The 24,652-nt window shown below is 56.2% G+C and overlaps 1 protein-coding gene across 3 annotated transcripts; it reads right to left on the bottom strand.

The window, feature by feature from the left end:
* Positions 1 to 7,416: 7,416 nt before the first annotated feature.
* ARID5A (AT-rich interaction domain 5A) lies at positions 7,417 to 19,839 on the bottom strand. Of its 3 annotated transcripts, XM_032352847.1 has the most exons (7): positions 19,717 to 19,839; positions 12,468 to 12,583; positions 10,840 to 10,978; positions 10,433 to 10,485; positions 9,810 to 9,907; positions 9,381 to 9,540; positions 7,417 to 9,031 (listed from the first exon to the last, which is right to left on the bottom strand). In XM_032352847.1, the coding sequence occupies exons 1-7, from the start codon at positions 19,718 to 19,720 to the stop codon at positions 7,793 to 7,795; spliced, it is 1,809 nt and encodes a 602-aa protein (XP_032208738.1). In that variant the 5' UTR covers positions 19,721 to 19,839; the 3' UTR covers positions 7,417 to 7,792. The 3 variants fall into 3 exon arrangements, with proteins under 3 accessions (XP_032208738.1, XP_032208736.1, XP_032208737.1); XM_032352845.1 differs by lacking the exons at positions 10,433 to 10,485; positions 10,840 to 10,978 and having other exon boundaries at positions 19,717 to 19,812; XM_032352846.1 differs by lacking the exons at positions 10,840 to 10,978; positions 19,717 to 19,839 and having other exon boundaries at positions 12,468 to 12,566.
* Between the last annotated feature and the right edge of the window lie 4,813 nt (positions 19,840 to 24,652).

The raw sequence follows: 24,652 nt of genomic DNA, 5'->3' as shown, positions 1-24,652 counted from the left end.
TTAACTTTTTAACTTTAATTACCTCCTTAAAGGCCCTGCCTCCAAATCCAGCCTTATTAGGAGCCTGTCAGGAGGCTGGGTTAACAGGGAACAGAATTGCCATGATTGGCCTACGTTAATCATGTCCCATGATTCCAGGGAATCTGGGGATGACGCCCCCGACCTAGTTGAAATTCTGTTAGCAAGAGCAAAGGAGAGGTGAGTGTTAGATGGACAACCAAGGGAGCAGCCACACCACCGTGTGGCTCCTGACCAAGCATTTGATCACACTCCAGAAGCCCAGTAGCACAAGAGCAGATTCATTCTGGCCACCTCCTCCCACCACCCCAGGCCCCCATGCACAGACCTGGGCCACACTGTCCAAGACCTGGTCCTCTTCTGGTCCTTCAAATTTGTGAGCCACCAGCTCCTTCCCGTACATTTCTTAACTTACCCAGATGGTTCCTGTTGCCTAGCTTCAAAGAGCACTATTAAATACTAATTTAAAAGGTTATAGTGGGGGGCGCCTGGGTGGCTTAGTGGGTTAAGCCTCTGCCTTTGGCTTGGGTCATGATCTCAGTGTCCTGGGCCTGAGCCCCACATTGGGCTCTCTGCTTGGTGGGGAGCCTGCTTCCCTCTCTCTCTGCCTGCCTCTCTGCCTACTTGTGATCTCTCTCTCTGTCAAATAAATAAATAAAATCTTTAAAAAAAAAAAAAGTTACAGTGGAACGGGATGCCTGGGTGGCACAGTCGGTTAAGCATCTGACACATGATTTTGGCTCAGGTTGTGATCCAGGTCCTGAGAGCAAGCCTGAAGGCGCTCTGCGCTGAGTCTGCTTAAGACTCTCCCTCTCTGCCCCCTCCCCCCACCACCTTGCACTCTCTCTGTTTCTCTCTCTTTCTCTCAAATAAATAAATCTCTTTTTTTGGTAAGATTTCATTTATCCACTTGACTCTGAGATAGTAAGAGAGGAGGAGTGGGAGAGGGAGAAACAGGCCTCCCACTGAGCAGGACCCTGCTCATTCCCTCTCTCAAATAAATAAATAAATAAATAGACTTTTAAAAGTAATAGTAATAATATGTTTTATATATATATAAATTTATAAATACATAAATATAATTTTATATTTATGTCTAATTTTATATATAAAATTATATTTATAAAATTTATATATTATAATATATTTCTATATTTATATATTATATTTAAATATTTATATTTATATATAAAATATATATAATATATAATATATAAATATTTATATATTACAAATTATATATTATATTATATATAATATGTAAAATTATATATATATATATCCTCTCCTCACAGTCCATGGGGGAAGACCTCTCTTCTCTTTTTGGAAGGGTGGGGTGGGGCGGGGTAGAGCAGCATACCTGGATTTTTCCCAATCTGCCTCCCTATTACGACCCAGGCATTCAACTCAGTAGCTCATGGGCAAGTGACATCCAGCCCAGGCTTCTAGGACTGGGCTCCTGGCCCAAGCCCTTCTGCCCCACAGTCCTTGCTCATGTGCTCATGCGTGGAGGACCTGACCTGCGCTGAGATGTGGCTAAGTGAGCCTGCAGGCACGCACAGAGAGGGAGGGAGATGAAAATGGCCGCTCTGCGGCAGTTGAGCGACTTCTACTTCCTAGGTCCTTGGCAGATATTGCTAATCAATGGCATCACTTTCACACTCAAAGCCAAGCTGGGCAACCAGGAACAATGAGAATTGGTCCCTGGGGTGAAGCTGTTGACCCCTCTTGCCCCAGGCCCAGACAGGACCCAAAGGTCGGGGTGGGGTGGCTCTTAGTCAGAAGCCAGGCAGGAGAGCAGCAGTCACACACAAGCTGGAATTTCAAAAGCCCTGAGGTAGAGGGCAGGGCGGGTGAGGGGGGTGGGGTAGGGGACTGGGGGGTGAGCTGGGGATGGTCAGGCTGGCCAAGCAGAACTGCAGAGAAGGAGGTGATGACTCATGTGCATCCAGAACCTTACAGAGCACTTTCACTGAATGCCCACAACTCTTGAGGTAGAAATGACTCACTTCCGTATTACAGATGAGGCAACAGAGGCCCAGGGACGTGTGTTGGCCTGACGTCGCCGGTGGCAGCTGCTCTCTGGTCTACTTGGAAGGCACACTTCCTCTGAACTAATAGTTTAGAACACAGGTAAGCACAGGACAAAAGATCAGCTTCTCCTCAAAATTTATCCAGGAGCTGCGGTTGCCCATGAGGGCTAGGTGCTAGGCTCAGCCAGGTGGTGCTGGGGAGCCCCCCATCAGGAGGAAGGGGGCTGGGAGCATGTGCTGATTCGTGGGGCGATGTCAACACTCGCACTCTGGCCTGGTTCAAGCTACCAGAGAGGCATCCTTGAATTTGGAGTTGGGAGGAGATGAGCCAGGAGGAGGCCGCCCCTGGCAATGCCTCAGAGTGAGGCGGGGGGTGAGGGGGGGTGGGGGGGGTGGGGCGCATGGCTGCTGGCCCTGTGTGGTTATTTAGCTCTCCCTGGGCTCTGTGAGCCCCAGGGGCTTGCTCCTGCCGGGGTGAGAGTTTCTTGCTGTTGCTTGCGAGTATAAAGGACCTAAGAACCCTCACTGACCCTGCGGGGGCATCAGTCTCCAGGCTTGTGTTCTGCCTTCCGGTTCCTCCATCTTCCCTACCCCCCTGCTGCCTCAAGGGGTGGACGGCGGGGGGGTGGGGGTGGCGGAGAGCAGGGCCGAGCAGGAACCCTGGACACCGCGGGGAAGCCTCCCTGGAAGGGGCTGGTGGTGCAGCCATCCTTCTAAGACCCTTGCCCGGAGCCCCTTCTCCCTGTTTCCCTCAACCCCTTCCCTCCCTCGGAGGTGGGGGGAAGCAGAGGGGCTCATAATCAGGCTGGGCAGCAGCTGGCACTTGCTGTGTGCTCCTGGGAGGGAGTAGCAGGAGAGAGGGGTGCCCCTGAGGAGCTGGGAAGGTGCTCTCAGGACCAGGACTGTGTTCAAGGTGGGGCGGTCACTGGCCTTTCATCAGACGATAGACCAACCCTCTCTGCATCTCATTCTGCCTCACAGGGCAGAACCTAGAAGTGACCATACTCATTTCACAGAGGCACAGAGTGGCCCAGGGAAAGGCAGAGGCTTTGCATAGCTCAGGAGGTGGGCAGGATGGGGACCCACGCCCACGCCCTGTCCAGCCCACCACGCGTGCCCCTGCTGGCTCGTGCACCAGGGCCCATGCACAGGCAACTAGGCAACAACCGGACTGCCCTGCAGGCTCATGGGAAACCCTGCTGAGTTTCCCCAGCAGCGACCTTCTTGGAGTCACTTGCTTAGGAAACTGATCGTGGGATAACAAGGAGGGAGAGCTGCCACCTAGTGGCCGCACGCGGCAGGACTTTGTCTTGAAGGGTGGGAACGATGAGCCTGGGGTGCCGGGTGGCCTGGCTGGAGCTGGGTCCTCTGGGCTTGAGGACAAGCTGGTCTGGGTGAACTGGAGTCAATGAGCAGGTGTACCCTGTCCACGGGGCAGCAGCCACTACCGAGCTCTAGGAAATGGTCTCATGCGGCCAGAAATTCTGATTTTTTTTTTAAAGATTTTATTTATTTGACAGATATTTCAAGTAGGCAGAGAGGCAGGCAGAGAGAGAGGAAGGGAAGCAGGCACCCCACTGAGCAGAGAGCCAGATGCGGGGCTCGATCCCAGGACGCTGGGATCATGAGCCGAAGGCAGAGGCTTTAACCCATTGAGCCACACAGGCGCCCCAGAAATTCTGATTTTTTTTAAAGAGAAGCCCAATATCCAAAATTTGATGTGAAATCTCCTGAATTTTAAACACTGGCAACTAGTTACAAAAATATTTATTTCAATGACAAACAAACTAAACACATCTTCAGGCCCCTCTCTGGCAGGCAGGCTCTGGTTTTGAGCTCAAATGGAAATCTCATCCCTGGGGGGCTTCCCCCGCCAGCCACATCCATGCCCACCCTGAGATACTCCCTTACTGGTCCCTCCAGTATGGGTCACTTCACACTCCCCTGTGGGTGCTCAGCGAACCCCTGCTTCCAGACCCCATGGCTCCCCACTGTGAAGGTCATGACTGGAGACCTTGACTCAGGTCCTTGCTGCAGTCCCTCCTCCCCATCCTCATTCTTGATCTTGATCTTGATCTTGAAGACTCAGAGGCAGGCCTTGCCCCAAACCACCCTACGCTATTGGGCTGATTTCAAAGCTTCCCACAGCCTGGCCTCCTTGCCCTTCCTCCCTCCCCCTACCCCGTGCATTGTTCCCACCAATCCACCTGGCAATACAACAGTTTTAGCCGCCCCCTCATTCCCCCTCAGAAGCCACCAGGATCTATGATCCATTGGTCCCATCCTGGGTCCTGGGAACTTCCAACTTCCCCCAACTTCCACTCTGTGGCACCCCCATGGTGATCACCCTTGCTCGGCAGATTCTCTGGTGCATCGTCCACTCATGTGGGAGCCAACATCCCCCACTCCAACTCCCTTGGCCACAGCCAGTGACCCCAGGTGGCAGAGAGACTACCTCGCTGTGCTAGTCCTGCAGAAATTCCTGCCACTAGCCTCTTTGGGTGGGAACATGGGGCTTTCCAGAAGCCCCACAGCCCTGCCCTGTGCAGCCTTGCCCCCTCTCTTGGGGATCTCTGGTTGCCCTTCTCCCTCCTTAGACCTCTAACCTCTTAGTGCCCGAGCTCCTGAGAAAGGAAACACTCGCCAGAGGCGTCCGTGACTCCCCCCACCACTGCCCCCACTCCAGACCTGTGTTCCCGCCTGCTGCCTGTGTTTCTGTAAAGGGGTTCCCCACCCCCCCTTCCCACCTCCCAGCACTGAGTCCCACCCAGAAACCACAGGCCTCTTGTGAGCACAGAGGCCAGGACCCTCCTCTGCTCCAGCTTACTCTGGGACCCAGAAGGGTCCACACATCCAGCTTCAGCACCTCTCTCTCCACCATCTCTCCCGCATCTCACTCTGCTCCAACCCCACAGGTCTGCTAGTTCCTTGGCCGCATTCCCACCCGAGGCCTCTATCCTCCCTGGCCCCTCTGCTCTCTGCCCCGGGAGCTGCATGGCTCTCTCTGTCCCTTCCTCGGCTGTTGCTCAGATGCTACCTTCTACTGAGACCTCCTGGCCACTCTGCTTAATCTCTGCACCCCAGACACGGGTGGTGGTGACAGCAGCCCGACCCCATGAACGCAGTCAGTGCCCCTGAGTTGTACCCCTAAAAATGGTGAAAATGGTAAAGGTTATGCTAAGTTATAGTTTGCCACAAAAACAAATTGTACACTCCACTCCCAGCCCTGTTTGCCTACCTCCTCCGTGCTGAACTCCTCCATATTTTAGTTATTCTCTTCCCGCCGTAGAAAGTCAACAACATGAAGACAGGGGCTTGGATGTTCTGTCCACTGGGGGTTCAGGTGTGCCTCCCAACACCTGACACAGTGCCTGGAACCTGCTAGAACAGTAGCTCGGTGTGTCAAGTGCCTGACACATGGCCTTCTACTTGAATGGTCAGAAAGCAAAGGGACGGGGATTGTGGGGATGTCCCTTCCAGAGTCGCCTCCACCCACTGCCGCCTTCATTCCGATTTTGGTACACGGGCAGCCAAAGCAAGCCCTCCCCACCACGCTCAACAGCTTAAATGCCACAGCCCCACAACCTCAGGCGGTGGCCGCCTCTCAAGGAAAGGCGTAGTCCTCAGAGCAACCACCAGAGGGCACCACCACCACAGCGCTGAACCTTCTGTGCCCACGTTCGGCTGCCAGGCACACACCTCCCACCTCTGTGCCAGAGTGAGGCCGCTGTGGCTTTGTGGATGGAAGGGCCCCCCAGCGACCCTGCCGCATCTCAGGCAGGACCCTGCACACAACAAGCAGCCCTTGCCTCCCCCTTTCCCAGGGGAATCTGACCCCCTACCTGGCAGCTCAGGCACCCAGGGCATTTGCAGGGAGGGTCGCAGGGAAATTCAGCCCTCCCACCCCAATTGTCTACCACTCCAGAAACCTGGAGAGATGGGCAGTGTGCAGGTGCATGTGGGAACAAGGGGCTTAGGACTGGAGGTCGGGTAGCTACTCAGGCTGGCATCTGACATTGCCCAGGAGAAAGGTGGGGAATTGAGAGGCCCCCCACAGAGCCAAGAACAGTGACTGCCACCGTCCGACTACCCCATCCCTGGTCCCCACTTGAAGGGCAGCTCTCTGGCCTGTGCCCATCTGAGCTCCCCCTCCACAGGCAGCTTCCAGAATTGGAGGCTGGAGGCAAGAGGAGGCTGGATGGGACTGGTGGGCTGGGTAGCCCACCTCCTGGTGCTAGGTATGTTGTGTGTGCCCTGGGCCAGGTTCTGTCCTACTCAGTGGTGGCACCGGGCAAACAGAGCCCATCCCTGGCCTCAGCCTACTCATCTGTTAACTAAGTGTGCAGGGCGGGGGTGCCGGGGGTGTCATCACATAGATTGCCCCTCCCATGGCCTGAGCCCCTGAGTATCCCAGAAGGAAAGCAAGTTCCAGCAGTGGATGTCAGAGGCCACCGTTGACCAATCTGAGGCTGTCGGCTGGGGGCCTGACCCCACATCTACTCCTACGCCCCCACCACTGGGTCCAAGACCAGTACTGCCTTTGCAGTAACATGTGTGAAGCTCGGCAGGCTACTGTCCCTGGCTTCTGAGAACAGGCAGCCTGGGGAGGGGAGGAAAGCCTTAGAAAGGGGCCCTCCCACCCTCCCTCCTACTGAGACAGATGGGGGGCCCACTGGTCCCCACACACAGCCTTTAGGAAGGAGGGTATTAGGCTTCAGGGTTTGAACCCCCACAGCAACTATGGCTGAAAACCTGAGAGCCTGGCCACTTCACTCCCCTTTCCCTCTGGGTGCCTGCCCGCCCCCTCCCACCCCCCCCCCCATGTTGGGAACCTCCTGGTCCATCCCTGTGCAGCAGGAGATGGGGAGTGGGATGGGGGCTTTGGGAGGATTTGGCAAGTCCTGTGAGTCCATCACCAAGACCAGTTCAGGTTCCCTGCTCACACCCTCGGTCCCCAGGGGGACTAACAGCTGTGGGACTCATCCTACTGTTCTGTTCGGGGTCCTGTGGCTTAGCTCGGACTAGTGAAGTCACACCCAAGCGCCTAACTCTGCTCTGTCGCTTCCCTGCTGAAGGAATGAGGCAAGTGGCCAGCCCTCTCTGAAAGTCGATCCCCACCTACAATGAGGCGGGTAACAGGCGGCTGTCCGGAGACTCCTGGGAAAGTGGATAGAAGGCACAGGACAAACGTCACCGCCTGCTGAAGTGCAAACAGGAGGCTGAGTTCTGCTTTGGGTCCTGCGGGTGGGAGCATTTCAGACCCGAGTGGATGCTAGTAGGTCTCTCTCTCGGCTCCCCCAGCCATGAGCGGGCCCCAGCCCCCCGGCCCCTGGGAAGGGTGGCACCATGCACACCTCAGACCGGGTAGATTCACGCTGGTCTTTTATTGGCTTTTCCATGGCAGCCTGGATACCTCAAGCTGCTTCCCGCTCCTCAGCCCTGCAGCACCTTCCTGGCTTCCACTCTGGGGACCTCGCCGGGAGCGGCCAGCTGGGCACCGTCTTCTCCCAAGTCCCGTCCAACAACCAGGACCCCATGCTCAGGCTGCTTCCTTGAGACAAACCCGGGGTTCCCACAGCCTCCCCTTTGGTGCCGGGCTCCCTAGACAGGGGTGCGTTCCTGCATTGGGCACAGCCCAGCTCTCCCGGGGACTAGGCTCCAGCCCAGACCCCGGGCAGTGCCTCCCTGGCTCAGGCCCCTTCAGACCCTGCACAGCACAGCGCAGCACTGCGGCCTCCGACTTAAAGCTTGGTGTTGAGATGGAAGAAGTGGGGTGCCGCGTAGGTTGTGGCAGGAGGCACGTGCCATGCAGACGAGGCCGGGCAAAGTCTGTGGCGGAAGGCGCTGTCGAAGGACGCTGGGGGAAAGTGCATCAGACCCGTGGCCATGGGTGAGGGCGCTGTCGTGGTCAGGAAGTGGGCCGGGAAGGCAGGGATGACCAAGGGGCTGAAGGGGAGTGTGGCCTGGCCCTTTAAGTGGTCCGGGGTGCCGGCAAAGTTCAGCGGGCAACGCAGCATGCTGCCCCTATAGGCCTCAGGGAGGGCAGGCCCCAGGCTGGGGCCCAGCAGGCAGGATACGGCCAAGCCAGACCCCACGGATTTGGCCCCACACTCCTTGGCATCCATCTCCTTAAGAAAGGGAGACACGGCCCGCAGTTTTTTGCCACCAGGGGCAAACCCCTCTTCTTCCAGGCTACGCTTGTTGCTCAGGCCTGTGCTGCTAGGGAAGGCAGAGAGGGGAGCAGGGCTCTCAGCAGGTACCTTAGCCATGGGGGACACCCAGCAGGCTTTGGGCTTGGGGTAGGGGCTGCCCTTCCTAGAGCTGCCTTTCTGGAATGCGGATGGGCGGTTGGCGTCCCCGCCCCACACCAGCTGGGACTCCTTGACCACCAGGCCCTCCTCTTTGCCAGGAGGCCCCAAGAGGACCCCATCTTTAAAACTGGGGAAGAAGTCCCGAGGGTGCTGGCTGACAGGCTTCAGCACCTCAGTGGGGTACGCATGGAAACAGCCAGTGAAGACGGGGGCTGGCAGGTGGGGACCTGCCGGAGCCTCCTCCCTGAGGCTGCCACCAGGGGCCTGTAATCCCTCCTGAGGGCTCAGCCGGTGCCTGGAGTTCTCAGCTGGCTTTCCTGGGCGCTGTGGGCTTTCCGAGAGGAGAGCAGCTGCGGAGGCCTGGGGGTCCCTGTTAGGGCTGCCGGCTCCATGGCGACAGCCCTCCTCCTGGCACTGCAAGGCCTCTGCCTTGCTCACCTGGGCCAAGAGTTTCTTTTTGGCCAGTGGTGACATGATGCCATGTGTTCCTTTGCAGTAGAAGCTGGACAGGAGCCGCTTGTAGGCCTCAGGGCAGCCGCTGGCACCCGTGCACGGTAAAGAGGGCCCTAGGGCTGGGCCTGGCTGTTCTGGGCCCTCCCTGGGGGGTTCCTGGCTGGGAAGCTGTGCCAGGTCAGGGGCGGCATCGGTTTTTGTCTTTCCAGGCACCATCTAGAAGGAGAAAAGGCCATGTCTCAGGGTTAGGTGTGAGGCAAGTATCGTGACCTGGGGACCCCGTGGCAGCTAGGGGCATACCCAAGAGCCTCTGTTCGCCCTTCCAGCACCTTTGTGAGAAGTTTCCCAAAGGTATTTTGTCCTCTGAACAGACAGAGCCTGATATCAGGACACAGGGCCTGGTGACCGAGGTGCAGACTGGAGTTCAGACCGGACATGGCCCCCCACAGATCTGCCTTCAGAGCAGGTTCTGGGTTTCCTGGGCAGGGAGCTCTGCAGCCATGGTGTGGGCAGGGATGGTGAGGCCCAGGGTCCGCTGGTGGCCCGAGGCAGGCTCAGAGCTTACCTGGTCCAACCGTTTCTCCTCCTTGGCCTTCTTCAGCTTCTCAGGGGCCCCGTCATCGCCCCGGGGCTCCTTGGCCATCTTGTACTGCTTCCTGGGCTTGGAAGGGGGCAGCGGCTTGTCGTCCTCCCCCTTCAGATGCCGCACATATGGGAGCACCAGCCTGAGAAGGAGGACAGCATGTCCACCAGGAGACCGGCCCATGCCACACCGCCCCACTTTCTAGGCCCCCTGGCTTCCTCGCACCGTCAACACTCTTGCCCGCCCCTGGGGCCCATGCTCTTCCTCATCTGGGCTGGGATGAGCACAGCGCACACTGCTCAGGCGGTCCATGGTGTGTCCACACCACACCCCACTCCTCGCCCTGCCGCAGCTGTGCCCCGCTCCACGGTGCCAGCCAAGGTCACCGCCGGGGTCTCCAGCCAGCCATACCTCTCGTAGTGGCGGCGTGTGCACGTGGCCGCGCTCGTGCTGCCCGGGCTGCCCCCCAGCTCGTCGTACACGTTCTTCCAGAGGCGGCGGCCCGTCACCTGCAAGGGCACCACGTGAGGCCACGACCGGCACACACTCCCCTGGCAGTGGGGTGTCCTGGCAGCTCCAGACCCCCGCTTGGCAGGGATGGGGGCAAGGACTGCAGTTTTGCAGCTGCTTCTCCAGCAGCGGCGGTGGGGTGGTGGGGCTCCCCTGGCCGCTAGCCAGTTCTCCCCCCTAGGGCCCGCCATCTGACTGCCAGCCAAGCAGCTTTCCCGGCACTGGGGGCGGGGTGGGGGGGGCGGGGGGCGGGTGGGAGCTTGCACGAGGAAGACAGAACAGATGGGAAGACAGGAAAACTTGCTTTGAGCAGCAAAGTACCAAGACAAGGTAGGCCCTCTTCCCCACAGCATGCGGGACAGCTGCGGAAGGGGCAGGGTTTGGGGCCCTGCCTCTTCCTCCTATCTGGCCGTGAGGACAGCTCTGTCCCCAGATCAGGCTCTTCCTCCTCAGGTCCCCACAGGGTCCAGGGGGGACAGGGTGCAGGATGCCACATGCTGAGGACTCAGAGATACCCTCCTTACCATCTCATAGGCCCCCAGCTTCTCCACTGCTTTGTAGATTTTCCACAGGTTAACTGGAGAAGAGAGAGGGCAGGGCCCCGTCAGTCTCCATGGGAGGAAGGGGTAGCCAGCGGCCCATTCCCCTGGACCTGTCAGGTGGGCACAGAACCAGCACACGCCCAGACAGGGTCAATGCAATGGATGGCTGGCCAGGCCCTGAGTGCTGGGGGCCCGGTGTCCGGTGAGGACAGAAATCCGGCCCCACCCGCTGCAGCCCTGCTCCTGGAGGGGGGGTGCCCTTTCTGTGTGCGACCCCTGTGGGCTGGCATCACCCGGGGCTGCCCAGAGTGGGGGTGCCTGCCCGACACCCTGCCTGGATGGGATCCCCTACCGGGCTCCCCCTCCCTGCCTGCACCCCAGGGACGCACTCTGCTTGAAGCCGAGATGGGGCACCCTCTCGATGGGCGTGTGTCGCTCCTTCATGAACTTGTAGAGGCTGACCAGGAAGGCCTGCTCCTCCTCCCGCTCCTGGTCCTCCTCCCGCTCCCCGCCTGCCTCGGGGGAGTCCTGGAAAGAACAGGAGGCATTGGGATGAGCCCCCAGTTGGTGGGTGGCTGGGGACAGGCGGAACCACCGGCTGCTGGGGAGGAAGGAGTGGTGTGGCCCCCAACCCCAGGCTCCTGCAGGAGGAAGCAGGCCCCCAGGTGCCCAGCTTACAGCTCTGGGCTAGAGCACCTGTTTCTAGCATCAGAAAGGTGCATCTGTCAGCTGTTAGTGCCCAGGACCCCGGGTCACAGTCCACAGGGTCCCGGCTCCAGAGACGGCCAGAGGAGCAGCCTTGCAGCTTTTCCGGGCTCTCTAGGCACAGACCACTTCTTGGTTGTGCTCTAGATTTGTTTTGTTTGCATCTCAGCTCCTCTACCAGACTGTGAGCTCCTGGTGGCAGGCTCCTGGGGACCCCTGTGGTCAAAGCCAGAGGAATGAAGTGCCTGGTGTTTTCTGGCACTGCAGGGTCCTGTGTCCACTGAGCCTTTGCCGTGGCGGCCTGCCTCTCTGAGCCGCTGGTCTGCTGGCGAAGCCCTGTCCTGGGTTCCTGACGGCCCTCTGTCAGGTGCACCAGACTTTCGGTTTCTGCTTCCAGAGGGACAATTTCTGCTGAGGCTTTTCACTTGTTGGTGGCTCAGGGCAGAAGGGTACGGTTGAGCTTGGGCTCGGGGCTGGGAGAACAGACAGCTCCCAGGTCCTGGATGGGGACGCCCCAAACACCAGAAGCAGGTAAATCATCTGGGCGGGAAACAGTCCAGAGAGCTGTGCGCGCCCAAGATACTCAAGCACCACGGCAGTGTTTCTGACCCCTGATAACAAACAGCTCACGAACTCACGCATCACCTAAGAAACTGTAACGTACTGGGGACCCCGAGAGCTGGTCTGGTGCAGGCCTCAGAAGGAAGGCCCTCTCGCGGCCACTCTTCCCGTGAATCCGCTCTTCCATGCAAGCTGTTGAGAGCTGAGCTGTTACCGTTTCCAACTACTCTTCCATATGGACCAGGATTTTCACTCCAGACTGCCACCAGAGCAAACGGCCCGAAGGAGTGGGTGCTGAGGCCAGCGCTCCACAACGTCCCCCGCGGCTCCCTCTCAGACCACACTCACCAAAACAGCCTCAGTGATCTCACTGAGTGACTTTGATCTCCACGCTGTGAACTTGGAGGGAGGCATGAGTGTACATGTGGTTTGTCCTAAAACAGTGCTTTTATCTGCTTTATTCATCAGGGTTCTGGGCACATCACTTGCTAAGAGGGTTCTGCCAGGACAACTAAGTGAAACCCCTGCCACAGGTGACAGGCGGGTCCAGTGTCCCTGGCTCCCAGCTCCCACAGCTCCTGATGGAGGCTGGAAACCGCAGGGCTGGGCCCTGCTCCTGGCTCTGCCGGCTGAAGGGTTGGGAATACAACCTCCTGAGAGCCTGGGGAGTCCCCAGGTTCACCTGGGAGGCTGTGCACAGGGGAGGGAGAGGGCAGGGCAGAGGCTCCCCAGGGGTCACCCCCCAACTCACCTCCAGATGGACGGGGCTCTGGCTCCTGCTCTGCTCACCATGGGGTTGAGGGGACACAGATGGGTCAAGGGATTCACCCTCCTCTGACTGTTTCTTTTTCCCTTTGACAGGAGGTGCTGCAAGGAGAGAAGCAGAGGGGGAGGGGGAGAGAGCACTTGAGGCAGAGGCTGAAGAGCAGGCAGTGAGGAGCGGTCCTCCAGGAGAGACGGCAGGTCCTCCCACCCCCACCGAACCCGACAGGTGGGAAGCCATGTGTCCTCTGCCCCCCGGGCCCTGACTGCACGCAGGCTGGCTCTCCGCACGCACCTACGGGGTCACCCTGGTGGCCCACGTTGCTCTCCCTCCTCTCTGCGGGGCTTACCCCCAACTGGGCCCCACGCCTGTGGCTGTTCCCTCCTCTGTTCCAGCCAGCCCCCCATACCTTTGAAGGAAAGACCCCGGAGGCAAGTCAGAGGAGGGTAAGGTTGGGGCTGCGGCACTTAGGGAAATCCTGTCTCAAAAGCTGCCCCACATTCAGGCAGAGTTTCCACAGCCCCTTGGGTGAACTGGGAAGTTGCTGAGGCTCTCGCATTCGGGAGTCCAGAAGCACCACAGCGGGTGCTGGATCCTCCAGGAGGAATCAGAAGACTAGAAGCTCCTGCTTATGAAACATCGGACCTTTTCACGCACACCTGCAGAGTCCTAAGTGCCCCTAATTAGGACACTTGCTCCTCTCACCTGCAAGGGTCTGGTAACCCTCCAGGTCTCACCCGACAAGCCACTTCCTCTGGGCAGCCTTCCTCAGCCCCCAGCCAAGCACAGCGCTCCTGCTTCTCGTGACCCTTGTGGCGATTCGCAGCCACCGGGACCCACTGCCCACCACATGTCAGACTTTCTGAAGGTTCAGTGAGCACCCCTCACCCCGTACCCCGCACAGTGGGTGCCAGGTTTCACGGAGCAGGCGCGAGTCTCATAACAACTTGCACCGGGGTGGGGCTGGATGTTACTAAGGGCAGCCATGAGCTGATAGCTGCAGAAACTTCCAGAAAACCCTGGAATGCTGGAACCGGCCTCAGGCCCGCTGACAGACCGCAGGGCACCTGCACTTAGGAGCCCAGAAAGGAAAGGAAAGCCCTTTCTTTCCTTCTAACTGCCTTTCCTTTTTGTTAGCCTAGTGTGAGCTGTCCCATTCTCTGGGTTTGCTCCTACTCGGGAAATCCCTCCTGCTGGGCACCTGTGACAGTCCCCTCTGGTCCTAGAGAGAGAATCTCCTAACAATAAACCCAGACCCATGTGACCCACGTGGCCAGAACAGACGGGTGACACTTCACTCATGCCGTGTGGGTCCCTGGCTCTTGCACGTCTATTCTCTTCTTCTGAAGCCAGAGAGGCCAAGTTGCCTGGCTCCCGAGGAGACCCGGGCTCAAAACGAGGTCTCTCTGAGCACCAAGCCAAGTGGCCTGGCCACCACTGTGGCTGCTGTCATTACCACCAGGATCTGCGGAGCCTTGATGAAGAGTCCGAATAAGCCTGGGGGAGAAACCCACGCCAAGGCTTGTCAAAAAGAAAGACCATCGGCCTTCCTCTCAGGCTGGCTTCTGATCAATCGAGACATGATCAATATCCCAAAATAACAGGGTGTTAACAACTGAACCCCCCCACCCCCGCCCAGCAGGCTGATCCCTTTCCTACTGCGTTCTTGGGTGACTGTGCCTCAGTCTTCCCTTCTGTGAAATGGGAGAGAATGACCTTGAGTCCTTTGCTCACTGTCCTCCAGTTGGTGAAGTCTCCCGTGTCAGTGGCGGACCCGCTTCCACCAGCTCTTCTCCCTGCTCCCCCTGCCCCCTCTGCCTGTCTTCACACCCTCTCTGCCTTCTTTCTTGCTGGTCCAGCTTCTCGGCATCAAAGGACTCTCTCCATCCTGAGTCCCTCCCTGTGGTGTTACTGCGGCTTCTCCCTGGAGCCTGCCTGCACACTTGCTCCAGCCCCCTGGCAAGTCGCTGCCCTCAACCACCGAAGACTAAGGTGGTAGGACCAGGGCCCATTAGAATCACGAGGGAGTGCTTTGAGACTCTGATGAATGTGTTCCCCTACTCCCCCGCCCCAGTCTGATTTAAGGTTCTGCGAGGAACATCAGAGTTTAAGGCTCCCTGAGGATCTCAAAGGGCGAGCCTGTTTGAGAGCCACGGGGCCCGAGGACCTCTGTCCCTTCTGCCTGGTTCGAGTTGGTGAGCTCTGGCTGGGCCACACTGAGGGAAACCTCCTGGAGTCAGGCACTCGGGTTACCTGGAAAGGAGGTCACCAATCTGAGCTGTTTAACCCCAGACAGGAAAGGACCAGAGCTCTTGCCTAGAGCCACAAAGGGAAATGCTCTCTTTATCTTTGTGTCCAACTGAGTCCCCAAATGAACTCAGCCTCCCTTCTCTCCCAACCAGGCTAGCTAGCAATGCTCTCTGCCCTGGCAGGGCCTTCTGGGCCTCCACCTGCATAGCCTTAGCTGAGGGAGTGCCCCCTCTGTCCTGTGCCTGGCTCCCCTACACCCTCCTTACCCCAGTCATGTGTAGACCAGGGTTCCTGCTAATCTTCATTTGGAAAAGGGGTCTGCTAGAATAACTAAGTCTGAGACCCCTGCCACAAGTGACAGACGGGTCCCCCGTCTACCTGCCAGGCTCCCAGCTCCCCCACCATCTAGGGCTGGGCTGCTCTCCCGGCTCTGCAGGGGAAGGAAGGGGCTTGGGGACCAGAAATCCTAGGTTCCCAGCCACATCCAGCCTGCAGAGGCAGGAGAGTCCCATTTGCTCCTGAATGACTGCTGCTGCCAGGAACCACTGAGTTCCTGTCCCTCTCTCACCACAAAGCCTCAGATGCCCCATTGTAAAGGGATGGATCCACTCTGCAAGAAGAAAACCTCTGCTTGCCAAAGAACTGCCATTCAGACATGGCTTTTTCCATCCAGGAAGCAATAATGACAATAATGGTGATTATTATTTCATGTTTACTTTGAACACATCTGGGATCTATAAGGTGTGAGATCGGGATCTAATCCTATTTCCCCCCAACGGTTAGGTGGTCCCAATACAGACCGAGTGATGCCCTTCCCCCAGCAATCTGAAATGCTACTCTCCCCGTGACCTAAAGGCTGAGAAGGAACACATCTGAAACTGTTTCTGGACTTTTCTATTCTGTTTCATTTACTGTGGCATGCCAACACTGGTGCACACTTTTTTAATTGTAAAACAGCTTACTATCCAGAGGGCAAATCCCCCACCATTAGTCTTTTTAAATCATTTTTTTCTGAAATTCAGGATAGTTTTATCACATTCCTTTAAGAAAGAAAACAAACCACTGGGGTTTTGGTTGAATTGCATTTAAATTTAGCAATCACTTTGAAGAGAAGTAACACCTTTCCGATGCGGCATCTTCGGACTGCAGGTCTCCCAGATTCAGGCTTCCCCCTGCTGTCCTCAGATATTCCTGCTTAAAGGCCCTGTGTTTCCCATTAAGCTTATTCCTCAGGTTTTGGGCAGCTAGATAATAGCGTGAGAAAAGCTTTGGTAACCTACAGTAGAACTTCGCTCTACAGCCACCGCTGTTCCCTCCTGTCACTGCTGGAAAGAGGACGGGGGCTGCTGGTTGGGCCAGGATAGGAGCCCCTGGCCCCTGGTGAGCCAGTGCCTCACTGGGCAGTGAGTAGGGGTGGCCCAGTGCGGGGCAGGGGGATTGCCCAAGGCCCTTCTGGCACTGGGAACCTGATTTCTGTTTAACTCCATGGCCTGTGTTGAAGTCAAGCTTAACCCCCAGGTCTGAGTGCTCGCTTCAGCAGCACATATAATAAAACCCCCAGGTCCGAAAGTCACAGCAGCGAAGAGGTTGGTTTAAGTCACTAAGTCCAAGGAGGCTGCTTCCTGAAGGCTGCTAGTTCTCGAGGGATTCCCTACTTCTCTCTCCGCACTATATACACTCCACCAACTCCAACCCGTGCTCCTGGTGGGCCCTGGACTAGGCATTTGGGGACATTGCTTCACTGACTCTAGCCACCCAATGGATACTATCTCCCCTTTTTACAGATACAACACACAAGGATCCCGGAGATTCAATAACTCGCCTGAGGTCATGCAGCTTCCTGGTGACAAAGCTGGGATTCAGAACCAGAGCAATCTGTCCCAGGGCTCCGAACCCTACGATCTAGGGTTTTTAACAGAAGCAGGGGGTCCCCAATCTGCCGTTTCACCACTCCTGCTAATCTGCTGTAAAGAGTCTGCCTCGACTGACAAGCTAAAATCAGGCAGGAGCGGGACAGGAGCGAGGGGAAGGGACTCTGACTCCGGAGAGGGGCTCCTTCCACCAAGTCAGCCTCTGCTTCAGGGCTGCCGCTCCCCCGGCCGCACCGTGGGTGTGCCAGACCCCCATGCATCTGATGTTCTAAACAGAACAAAGTGGGAAACAAGGCTTCCCACACAAACAACAGCCAAGTGTGTGCTTGTGTACACAGACCTCCCCCCTGTGTGTACACACCCCCCATGGGGAGATCGGAGGTCTGCGTGTCCTGCTCACTCCCCTCTGTGTGTCACTGTCCAGAGCACTGTGGGGCTGGGAGCAGGTGCTCTGTAAACAGCCGCAGGGGAGCAGTATGAGCTACTTGATCTCAGATGCTCCTGGTGTAGAGAGGGGCTTGGGCTAGGACTAGTTCAAGGCCATAGAGTCTGTCAGAGACCTAGTGGCAGACCCCACCACCTACCACCTATATCTCCTCTCTCTCATCCTCCCCACTTCCCTCCTCCCCCTTCGTATCTCTCTCTCTCTCTCTCTCTCTCTCTCTCTCTCTCTCAGCCTGCCCTGCCCCGCCCCATTCACCCTTGGTGTAATGGGAAGGAAGCAACACTTCCTTTCATGAAAAGTCACCCACTGGGAGCACTGCGTCAATTACGACAATAATGGTAACAGGCGTCTCAATAACAACCAGCAGAAACCGCCCCACCTCGCCCGAGGTTGTTGGCTTAAGTTTCTCTTAGTTTGAGCTGGAGCTAAAACAAAGACAGCCTTTGAGGCAGCCCGTTCACTCCGTGGCCCAGAAGCCGGCTGCCTGGCGGAGTCTCGGTGCGGAGCTCTCACCAGTGGGCAGTGTGGGGAGGGAGGAGCAGCCAAGGGCTGTGCTCCAGCCAGCACTGAGGATAGCTGAGCTGGACACAGGACCCCTGAAGGCACACGGTACAGCTTCTGCCCGACTCTGCCTCAGTGTCTCAGCCAGGGCCTGGGGGAAACAGGGTTTGAGAGCAGAGGGGCCAAGATGACAGTCTTGAGAGAAATACAGAAAGAGAGGGGACATGAGGGCTCCAAATATAAGACTACCAACTCCTGACCCCACTGGAAAGCCTGTCCCCCTTTTGCCAGCTCTGGTATGTCCTTAAAGACCCTATTCGGGACTAGGCTGACTCCTCACTGTCGCGCCTCTCCAGGCCTGGGAAGTAGCTGATAATAGTAACAGTTCCTCCTAAGGATGGTTTCCTATGTCCCCATGAACTATATTTCGTGTTCCCATTCCACCTATGGAGAAACCAGGCTCTGTGGCTTGTCCAAGACATGGCCCAAGTGTAGAGACACGGCCAGGATGGGAGGAAGGCTGCCTAACTCCTGCCTGGGGCACTCCCTGGCCTATTGCTTTTCCACCCCCCACCCCCCACTCAGAGACCCCAGGGGCCTAACAGGGGGTGTGGGCAGTACCTGGTCAGTTTACCACCATGTAACAGGAAGGCAAGAGGGAGGGGAGAGGTGTTGGAGAACTGCCTCTCCAGACCTCACTCTAAGCCTCAGTTTCTCTGACTGGATGTCAAAGAAAGAGGGCCTGATCCTCCGAGGTCCTTTCTACTTCTCCTCTGCAACTCCAGAGTTCTAGCCCCAGGTGGGTGCCCAGGGTTCCAGAGGAGTCTGGAACTCGGTGGGGGCTGGGGGGGGGCGGACAGCAGACTCTCTAGCCACTATCTTCCATTCCTCCTTTGCCGGGGCAGGTATCTGGGTGCAGAGATGCTGACGCCCCCAACAGTGGTCCTTCGGAGGGGGTGAGAAGCACCTGTTGGCCTCCCCTCGGCCCCGCACACTCCTCCCAGCTGGCTAACCACCCGGCAAACAAAGGGCCCCTGGGCCTGGCCAGCGCAGTGAGCCCAGACCTGCACCATGAGCCCTCGCAGTCCGGCGCCTGGAAGGCTCCACCATCCGCCCCCGCTCAACGTCGGCGGGGCTGGGGGGACTTGAACCCCGCTTGAGGGCGCCCCCGGGACACTCTGTGGGAGGACCGAGATGCGGCCACTCCGCAGCTCCGTCAGAGCGCGAAGCCAAACATCTCTCCTCGCACGTTCGCAGCCTGAGCTTCAACTCTCAGCCCCCATCGCTCCCGGGACTGCCACCCTGTCCCATCTGGAGACCGGAGGAAAGAGAAGAAAAACGCAAGAAGGAAGACGACAGCAAAGGAGGAAGCTACTGCCGGCGGGCAGAAGAAGATGGACAGGGACAAGAATAAGAAAGAACGGAGAGGAAAAGAGAAAAGGGAAGAGAAAAGAGAAAGAGAAAGGGTAGGGGGCGGGAAGCCGGTAACCGCCGAAGGATCAGAACACCCCTCTACTGAAAGAGGAACAGTTGATTCTTCAAAGTGCATTGAGCAAGTTCTTCAAAACCCGCGCAGAGTCACTTTCAGGAAACGGCGGCCGCAGTGGAAAGCGCCCAGCGCGCGCCCAGGGACCCCGGTGCCTCTTCTCGGCCGCGCCGGCGAGTTCTGAGAACCACGGGGATGTGACGGGGCGGGCGGGGGAGGGGGGGCAAATGGGGGCTGGGAGGCAGAGAAACTGCTGCGGACAGCCTGTCACAACAAATTAGCTGAGACCAGCTCGAGATTGAAACCACAGCAGGAAGTGGGATGACAGAACCGTACAGGACTTGGTAAATTTCAGCCAAAAGACGACGAAAAGAGTTTCGAGATAAACGTCCGGGAAGCCCCTGGCCGCCAAAACTTTTTGTCTTTCCTTTTTTCGAAGAGTGTGCACCGACACCCAGCCTCTCCCTCTCCCGCGCAGGGCGGAGGGCGCGGGCGCCCCAGGCCCGGCTAGGTCGCCGGCGCCTTGGACTGGGAGTCCACTTCCCCCCCACCCCCCCAGTCCCGCTTCGCCCCTTCTAGCGACCCCGATGGCCACGAGGGCCTGAAAGGGATCTGGCAGGGCAATCTCGCCCCCCTCCACGGGGCCGCCAGCCCCGTCCCAGGACAGGCCACGGAGCCGCTTACCCATGGCCCGGCGAGGTCCGTCGGCGCCCGCCCGAGGGCCTCGGCACGACCGGCTCTCCGACCCCGCGCTCTCCGCGCAACTGGCCCGCGGCGCCGCAAGCCTGCCGCCTCCCCGCTGCCCACTCCCGCCCCGCCCCGCCCCGCCCCGCCCGGGCACCGCCCCCGCCCCGCTCTGGGCTCCGGTTGGTGGGCCCAATTTCTCCGGGAGGGGGCGGGGGCCGCCCCCGAGCCCGGGGTCCTCTGGGAGTTGTAGTGCGCTTTCCGTCTCCCCACGCTCAGAGACTCAGATATCTGAAGGAGGCTCTTTGGCTACAGGGCCTGAGGCAGGACACCCGGGAATCACTGCTGCCTGTGCCTTAAGGGGCAAAACTAGTCTTGGAAAATTCCTCCTTGCTCTTCAGTAGGGCACTGGGGCTGAGTGGGGTGAGCAAAGTGCTTCTGACTTTGACTTGAACGGGGTCATGGGTATTTTCCAACTCCCACCCTGACCAACATGGAAGTAGAGGTGGTTGGTGTTAGCTAAACAAGGCTAGCCCAAACTAGCGAGTCCTTTGGTCAAAGTTCTGTGGGGTCCCAGAAACACCTGGGGCCCGGAAGCCTGCCCACTGTGGCCAATGTCCATAGATGTCGCAAGGACAGAGACTGGCAGCTACAAAGCATTCCAATGAGGGGGCATGACCCCTGCTTGGGGAGCAGAGGGTGAGGCAAGGGTGAGGTGGGCACCCGAGGAGCTGCTGAGCCTGCTGTGGCAGTTTCCACCAAAGGGAGGAGTTAGTTAGCCACGCTAAATTGAGGCTCGCCTTGGAGAGCCCAAGATCTCACAGCATCATTCACAACAGCCAAAAGGTGGGAACAACCATGGACTTGAACAGATGAATGGATGAACTGTGTTATGTCCATTAATGGAGTATCATTCAGTCTTGAAAAGGAAGCAAATTCTGACACCTGCTACATGGAAGAACCTCGATGACATTATGCTCAGTGAAATAAGCCAGACACAAAAGGACCGATGCTTAGTTCACTTAAGTGAGGCACTTAGAGAACAATTCATAGAGACAAATAGTAGAATGGTGGTTGCCGTGGGCTGTGGGGGGGGCGGGGAGAGAGGAATGGGGAGTTGTTTAATAAATACAGAGTTTCAGTTTTACAAGGTGAAAAAGTAGCAATGGATGGTGGCCTGAATGTACTTAAGGCCACTGAAATGTACACTTAAAAATAATTACAATGGTAAATTTTATGTTATGTATATTTTACCACAATTTGAAGAAAAAAGAGGCTGTGGTCTCAACATTTGACTAGCTAGGACTGGAACCCTGTTGCTAACTCATAGTTGGCACTCACCATATTTTTTTGTTGATTAGTTCTAATATAACAACTCTAGGTATTTCCCGCCATCACTGTCCGCATTTTGTATGATAAAACTGAGGCTCTTGGAGGTTAACTGGCTCAAGTAATACAAGTGGTAAGTGGAAGAGCCTGAGCTAAATCCAGGCACTGGGGCTCCAGAAAGACCTCCTTAATCATCTCCCTCAGCCATTCCTTGGCAGCACCATTAACAGAATCAGGGACTACAGCCTGAGGAGGAGAGAGCATAAGGAGAAGACATAGCCCTAGTGAAGAAGTGATGGGCCAGCAAGACGTCCACAAGGAGCTTGAACTGAGTCCTGGAATCCAGGAATGAGGTGCAGACTTGAAATTCAGATGGCTGAGCAACCTTCATGACCCAGACACACCAAACTTTTTTGTACCCATTCCTGCCCACCTGTCATCCTAAATAAACGGACCAGGGCGGCAGGTTGGTTAGACCCTGGGATGGAAGATCTCTGTCATCTGAGAGCTGACAACACTGTAAGCTCTCTTATCTCCCTCATAATGGGGTGGTTTGTAAGAGCCAGTGCCCGTAGATTTAGGAACAAATGCATCATCAACAATATTTAGTGACTGCCCGGAACAACTGTTATCATGGCGACTGTGCTAGTGTGCTCCACTTCCCCGTTTCCAAACTCTCCAGGCTGTGGTGGGGGTGGCTGACACCGCAGTACAATGCCATCAGGAAGCTGAATGGCCCTTTTAGTCCCACTTTCACCCATTCCATAAGGACTGATTGTCTAAGGTTGGGATAGAGACCTGACTGCTCCCCTCAGGGTCACAGTCATAGGCAAATCTTCCCTCCTGTACTGGATACCCCCCTCTGACAAGGAACTCACTACTTTACAAATCAACAGCTCGTCCCACCAAGGAATAGGGTTATTCTGCCATCCAGGCAGCCGACCACACTCTTACAGACAGTGGCTGTTGTGCAAAGCCTCAGCAAGTCAACACCTGCCTCTGCCAACCTGAGAACAATATGATCTAAATTTAATTGCCTCCTGAGGCAACTGTTTGCTATAGAATGTAATTTACAATGGCCAATAAATCTTGCAGAGGAACAACATCTCCATTTGCCTCCCTAAAAGCATAAACACTTCCATTGCTCAAGCCTCTATGTCACACACCTCCATGTCCCACCCACAGCCCCTGTCCCCCTGCATGCTCTAACTATAGGCTCCCAGCCCAGGACAGCCTGAGAGAAGTCACCTAGCTCCTCAATGTCTTGATGTCTTTCTGTGTGTCAATAAAAACACACAAGCAAACAAATAAACCCACTAATAAATGCATTCTTCCTGCAAAACATTACAAACAAATCGCTCCTCTCTGACATCACTCCAAAAATCATTTCCCTCCTGGCCCCAGAGATAAGGACTATCAAATTGGGTAAAATCTTCCAGAATCTTCCCTATGCATTTTCATAAATATATGTATCCACGATGTAGAAAAATATTTAGCTTTGTTTTATAGATGTTTTTAAACAGATGATACAACTCTAACTGTTCCAGTCTTGCTTTTTTGTCCAACAATAGACTTTGGAGATGTCTCCATGTCAGAACACAGATCTGCCTAACTCCTGGGCTGCATGCCTTGGTGTGAATCTACCAGAGTGTCTTTATTTAACTCCCTCTTTGATGGTGTCTAATCTTTTTTCGATTACATGAGTCCTCTGAGAACATTTAGGACCACCTTAGAATACTTTCAGGGCCCAAAGCCCACAAAATGTTCCCAGAGACTGAGCTAAAGCTAAAAGCTGCCTTCTCCTAACTCCCAGGACCCTTTGCTGGCCCGGTTCTTGGAAGAAAACCTGAAGGTTCTTCTCATCCTGGAGCTCTCTAAGCTGGAGGGCCCATTCAAGATCTGTTCACCTGGCCTCATTTTAGAGAGGAAGCCACCAGGCCCAGAGACGTTAAGTGCGTTGCACAAGGTCACACAGCATGCCAGTGTTGCTTCTTCTGGGACTCACATGAACCCATTCAGCTCACTCAGAAAACAACGCACTGCCAGTTCTTGCCCTGGGAAGCTCTGTTCCCAGGCTCAGCAGTTGCAAAAGGCCCCCAGGGCTTTGTTTTCAAAGAAGAAATGAAGCGGGAAGTATTTTTAACAGTATTTTTAACTGCTGGCCCCGCCTTGCTCCTGCCTTGCTCCCTCGTGCTAGCTGTCCAGGAAAGGCCGGCTTCACAGTGGCATTGCAACTCATGGAAAACAACAAACGCCCGAAATAGATGATACCCAAGCTCAGGAATGGAAAAAATTGGCTCATGCCTTCAAATGCCTCTTTTAGAAAAAGCCAAGAATAGCTTTCAGCCTTTGGGGACCTGCTGGGGGTGAGGGAATGAGGAGGTGTGGTGCTGGGACAGGGATAGAGCCAAGATTAAGATTGCCAAGGGCCCAACTTCCAGCCGGAAGAGTTTTGGCCACTTTCCCCCAGGGCACGTGAAAACCAGCTTCCCCAGCTCTGTCCACCCAGGGAGCCATGTCCATATCCAGCTGCTTGTTCCCTCTGACTCCCCACTGCACCCCCACCCCTTAGCCCTGCCCTTCAGCTGAATCGGGAACAACTTCCTTTGTGGGGCCAGCCCTGGACTGGGAGCTCCTCCACCCCACCAAGGGCCTCGCAGGGTGGAAACGTGAGATTCTGCCACCCTTCCTGAGCCTGAAGGGTGAAAGCCGATTCCCTGGTGTTGGGAGGGAGGGGAACGACAAAGAGAAAAAATGGGGGTTTGGATACCTCCATAGACAGCCGCTATGTGGCCTTGGGCAAGTCACTTGACCTGTTGGAGCCTTAGCTTCCTCCTGTGGAAATCAGTGGTAGTCTTTGATTTACTCACTCATCCAACAGTTGGTCCAACTCCTTACCAGCACTGGGCTAGACACTGAGGCCATAACCACAAGCAGAACAAAGCCCTGATCCTTTGGATCAGAAGATGTACCCTTGTCAACCTCACAGGCTGCAGGGAGTTAGCCATCCCTTCTTCACACAGCTTCTGGCACTCGGAAGGGGCAATGCTTTGGACTAGTGTTTATGAGACATTATGCCAAACATCTTACCTCAATGATGTCATTTTCCCTGTGATGTGGACACTGTATTTATCTCCATATTATAGCCGAGGGCGTTAAAGAGCAGAGAGTTTGTGCTGGACAAGTTCAGAGGCTCGTCAGCAAACAGTAAGGATTAAGGAAAAGCCGACTGTATGCCAGGACCCTATTAAGCCCCAGGGATGGGAATAACTAAAGCCTGGTTCTCGGTGTCACTTTGCAATACAAAGTGGTAAGTAGACTGGAGGTCAATACGCAGGCACAGGACAGACTTCTTGAAATGTGGGGCCTGTGCGGCCTCTTAAGAATAAAATCCCACTGTCCCTTCAACCCTGTGATGTATGACTGTCTCCCATTTGATAGAGGAGTAAACCAAGACATGTACAGGTTAAGTGACTTTCCCAATCACCGCACGACAGGGGTTTCTGCTCTAAGGTTCCTTATCATAGACAAGTTCCCAAGCCGGACCCCGCCGCTGGCTTCTACTTAGCGGAGATAAGGGAAGCCAGGGGCGCGGAGCGGCGAGCTG

Source organism: Mustela erminea, chromosome 7 (genome assembly GCF_009829155.1).
Source record: "Mustela erminea isolate mMusErm1 chromosome 7, mMusErm1.Pri, whole genome shotgun sequence".
In the NCBI taxonomy this organism is placed as follows: domain Eukaryota; kingdom Metazoa; phylum Chordata; class Mammalia; order Carnivora; family Mustelidae; genus Mustela; species Mustela erminea.
The sequence above is the reverse complement of the archived record's forward strand: the minus strand, read 5'-3'. Positions and strand labels throughout refer to the sequence as shown.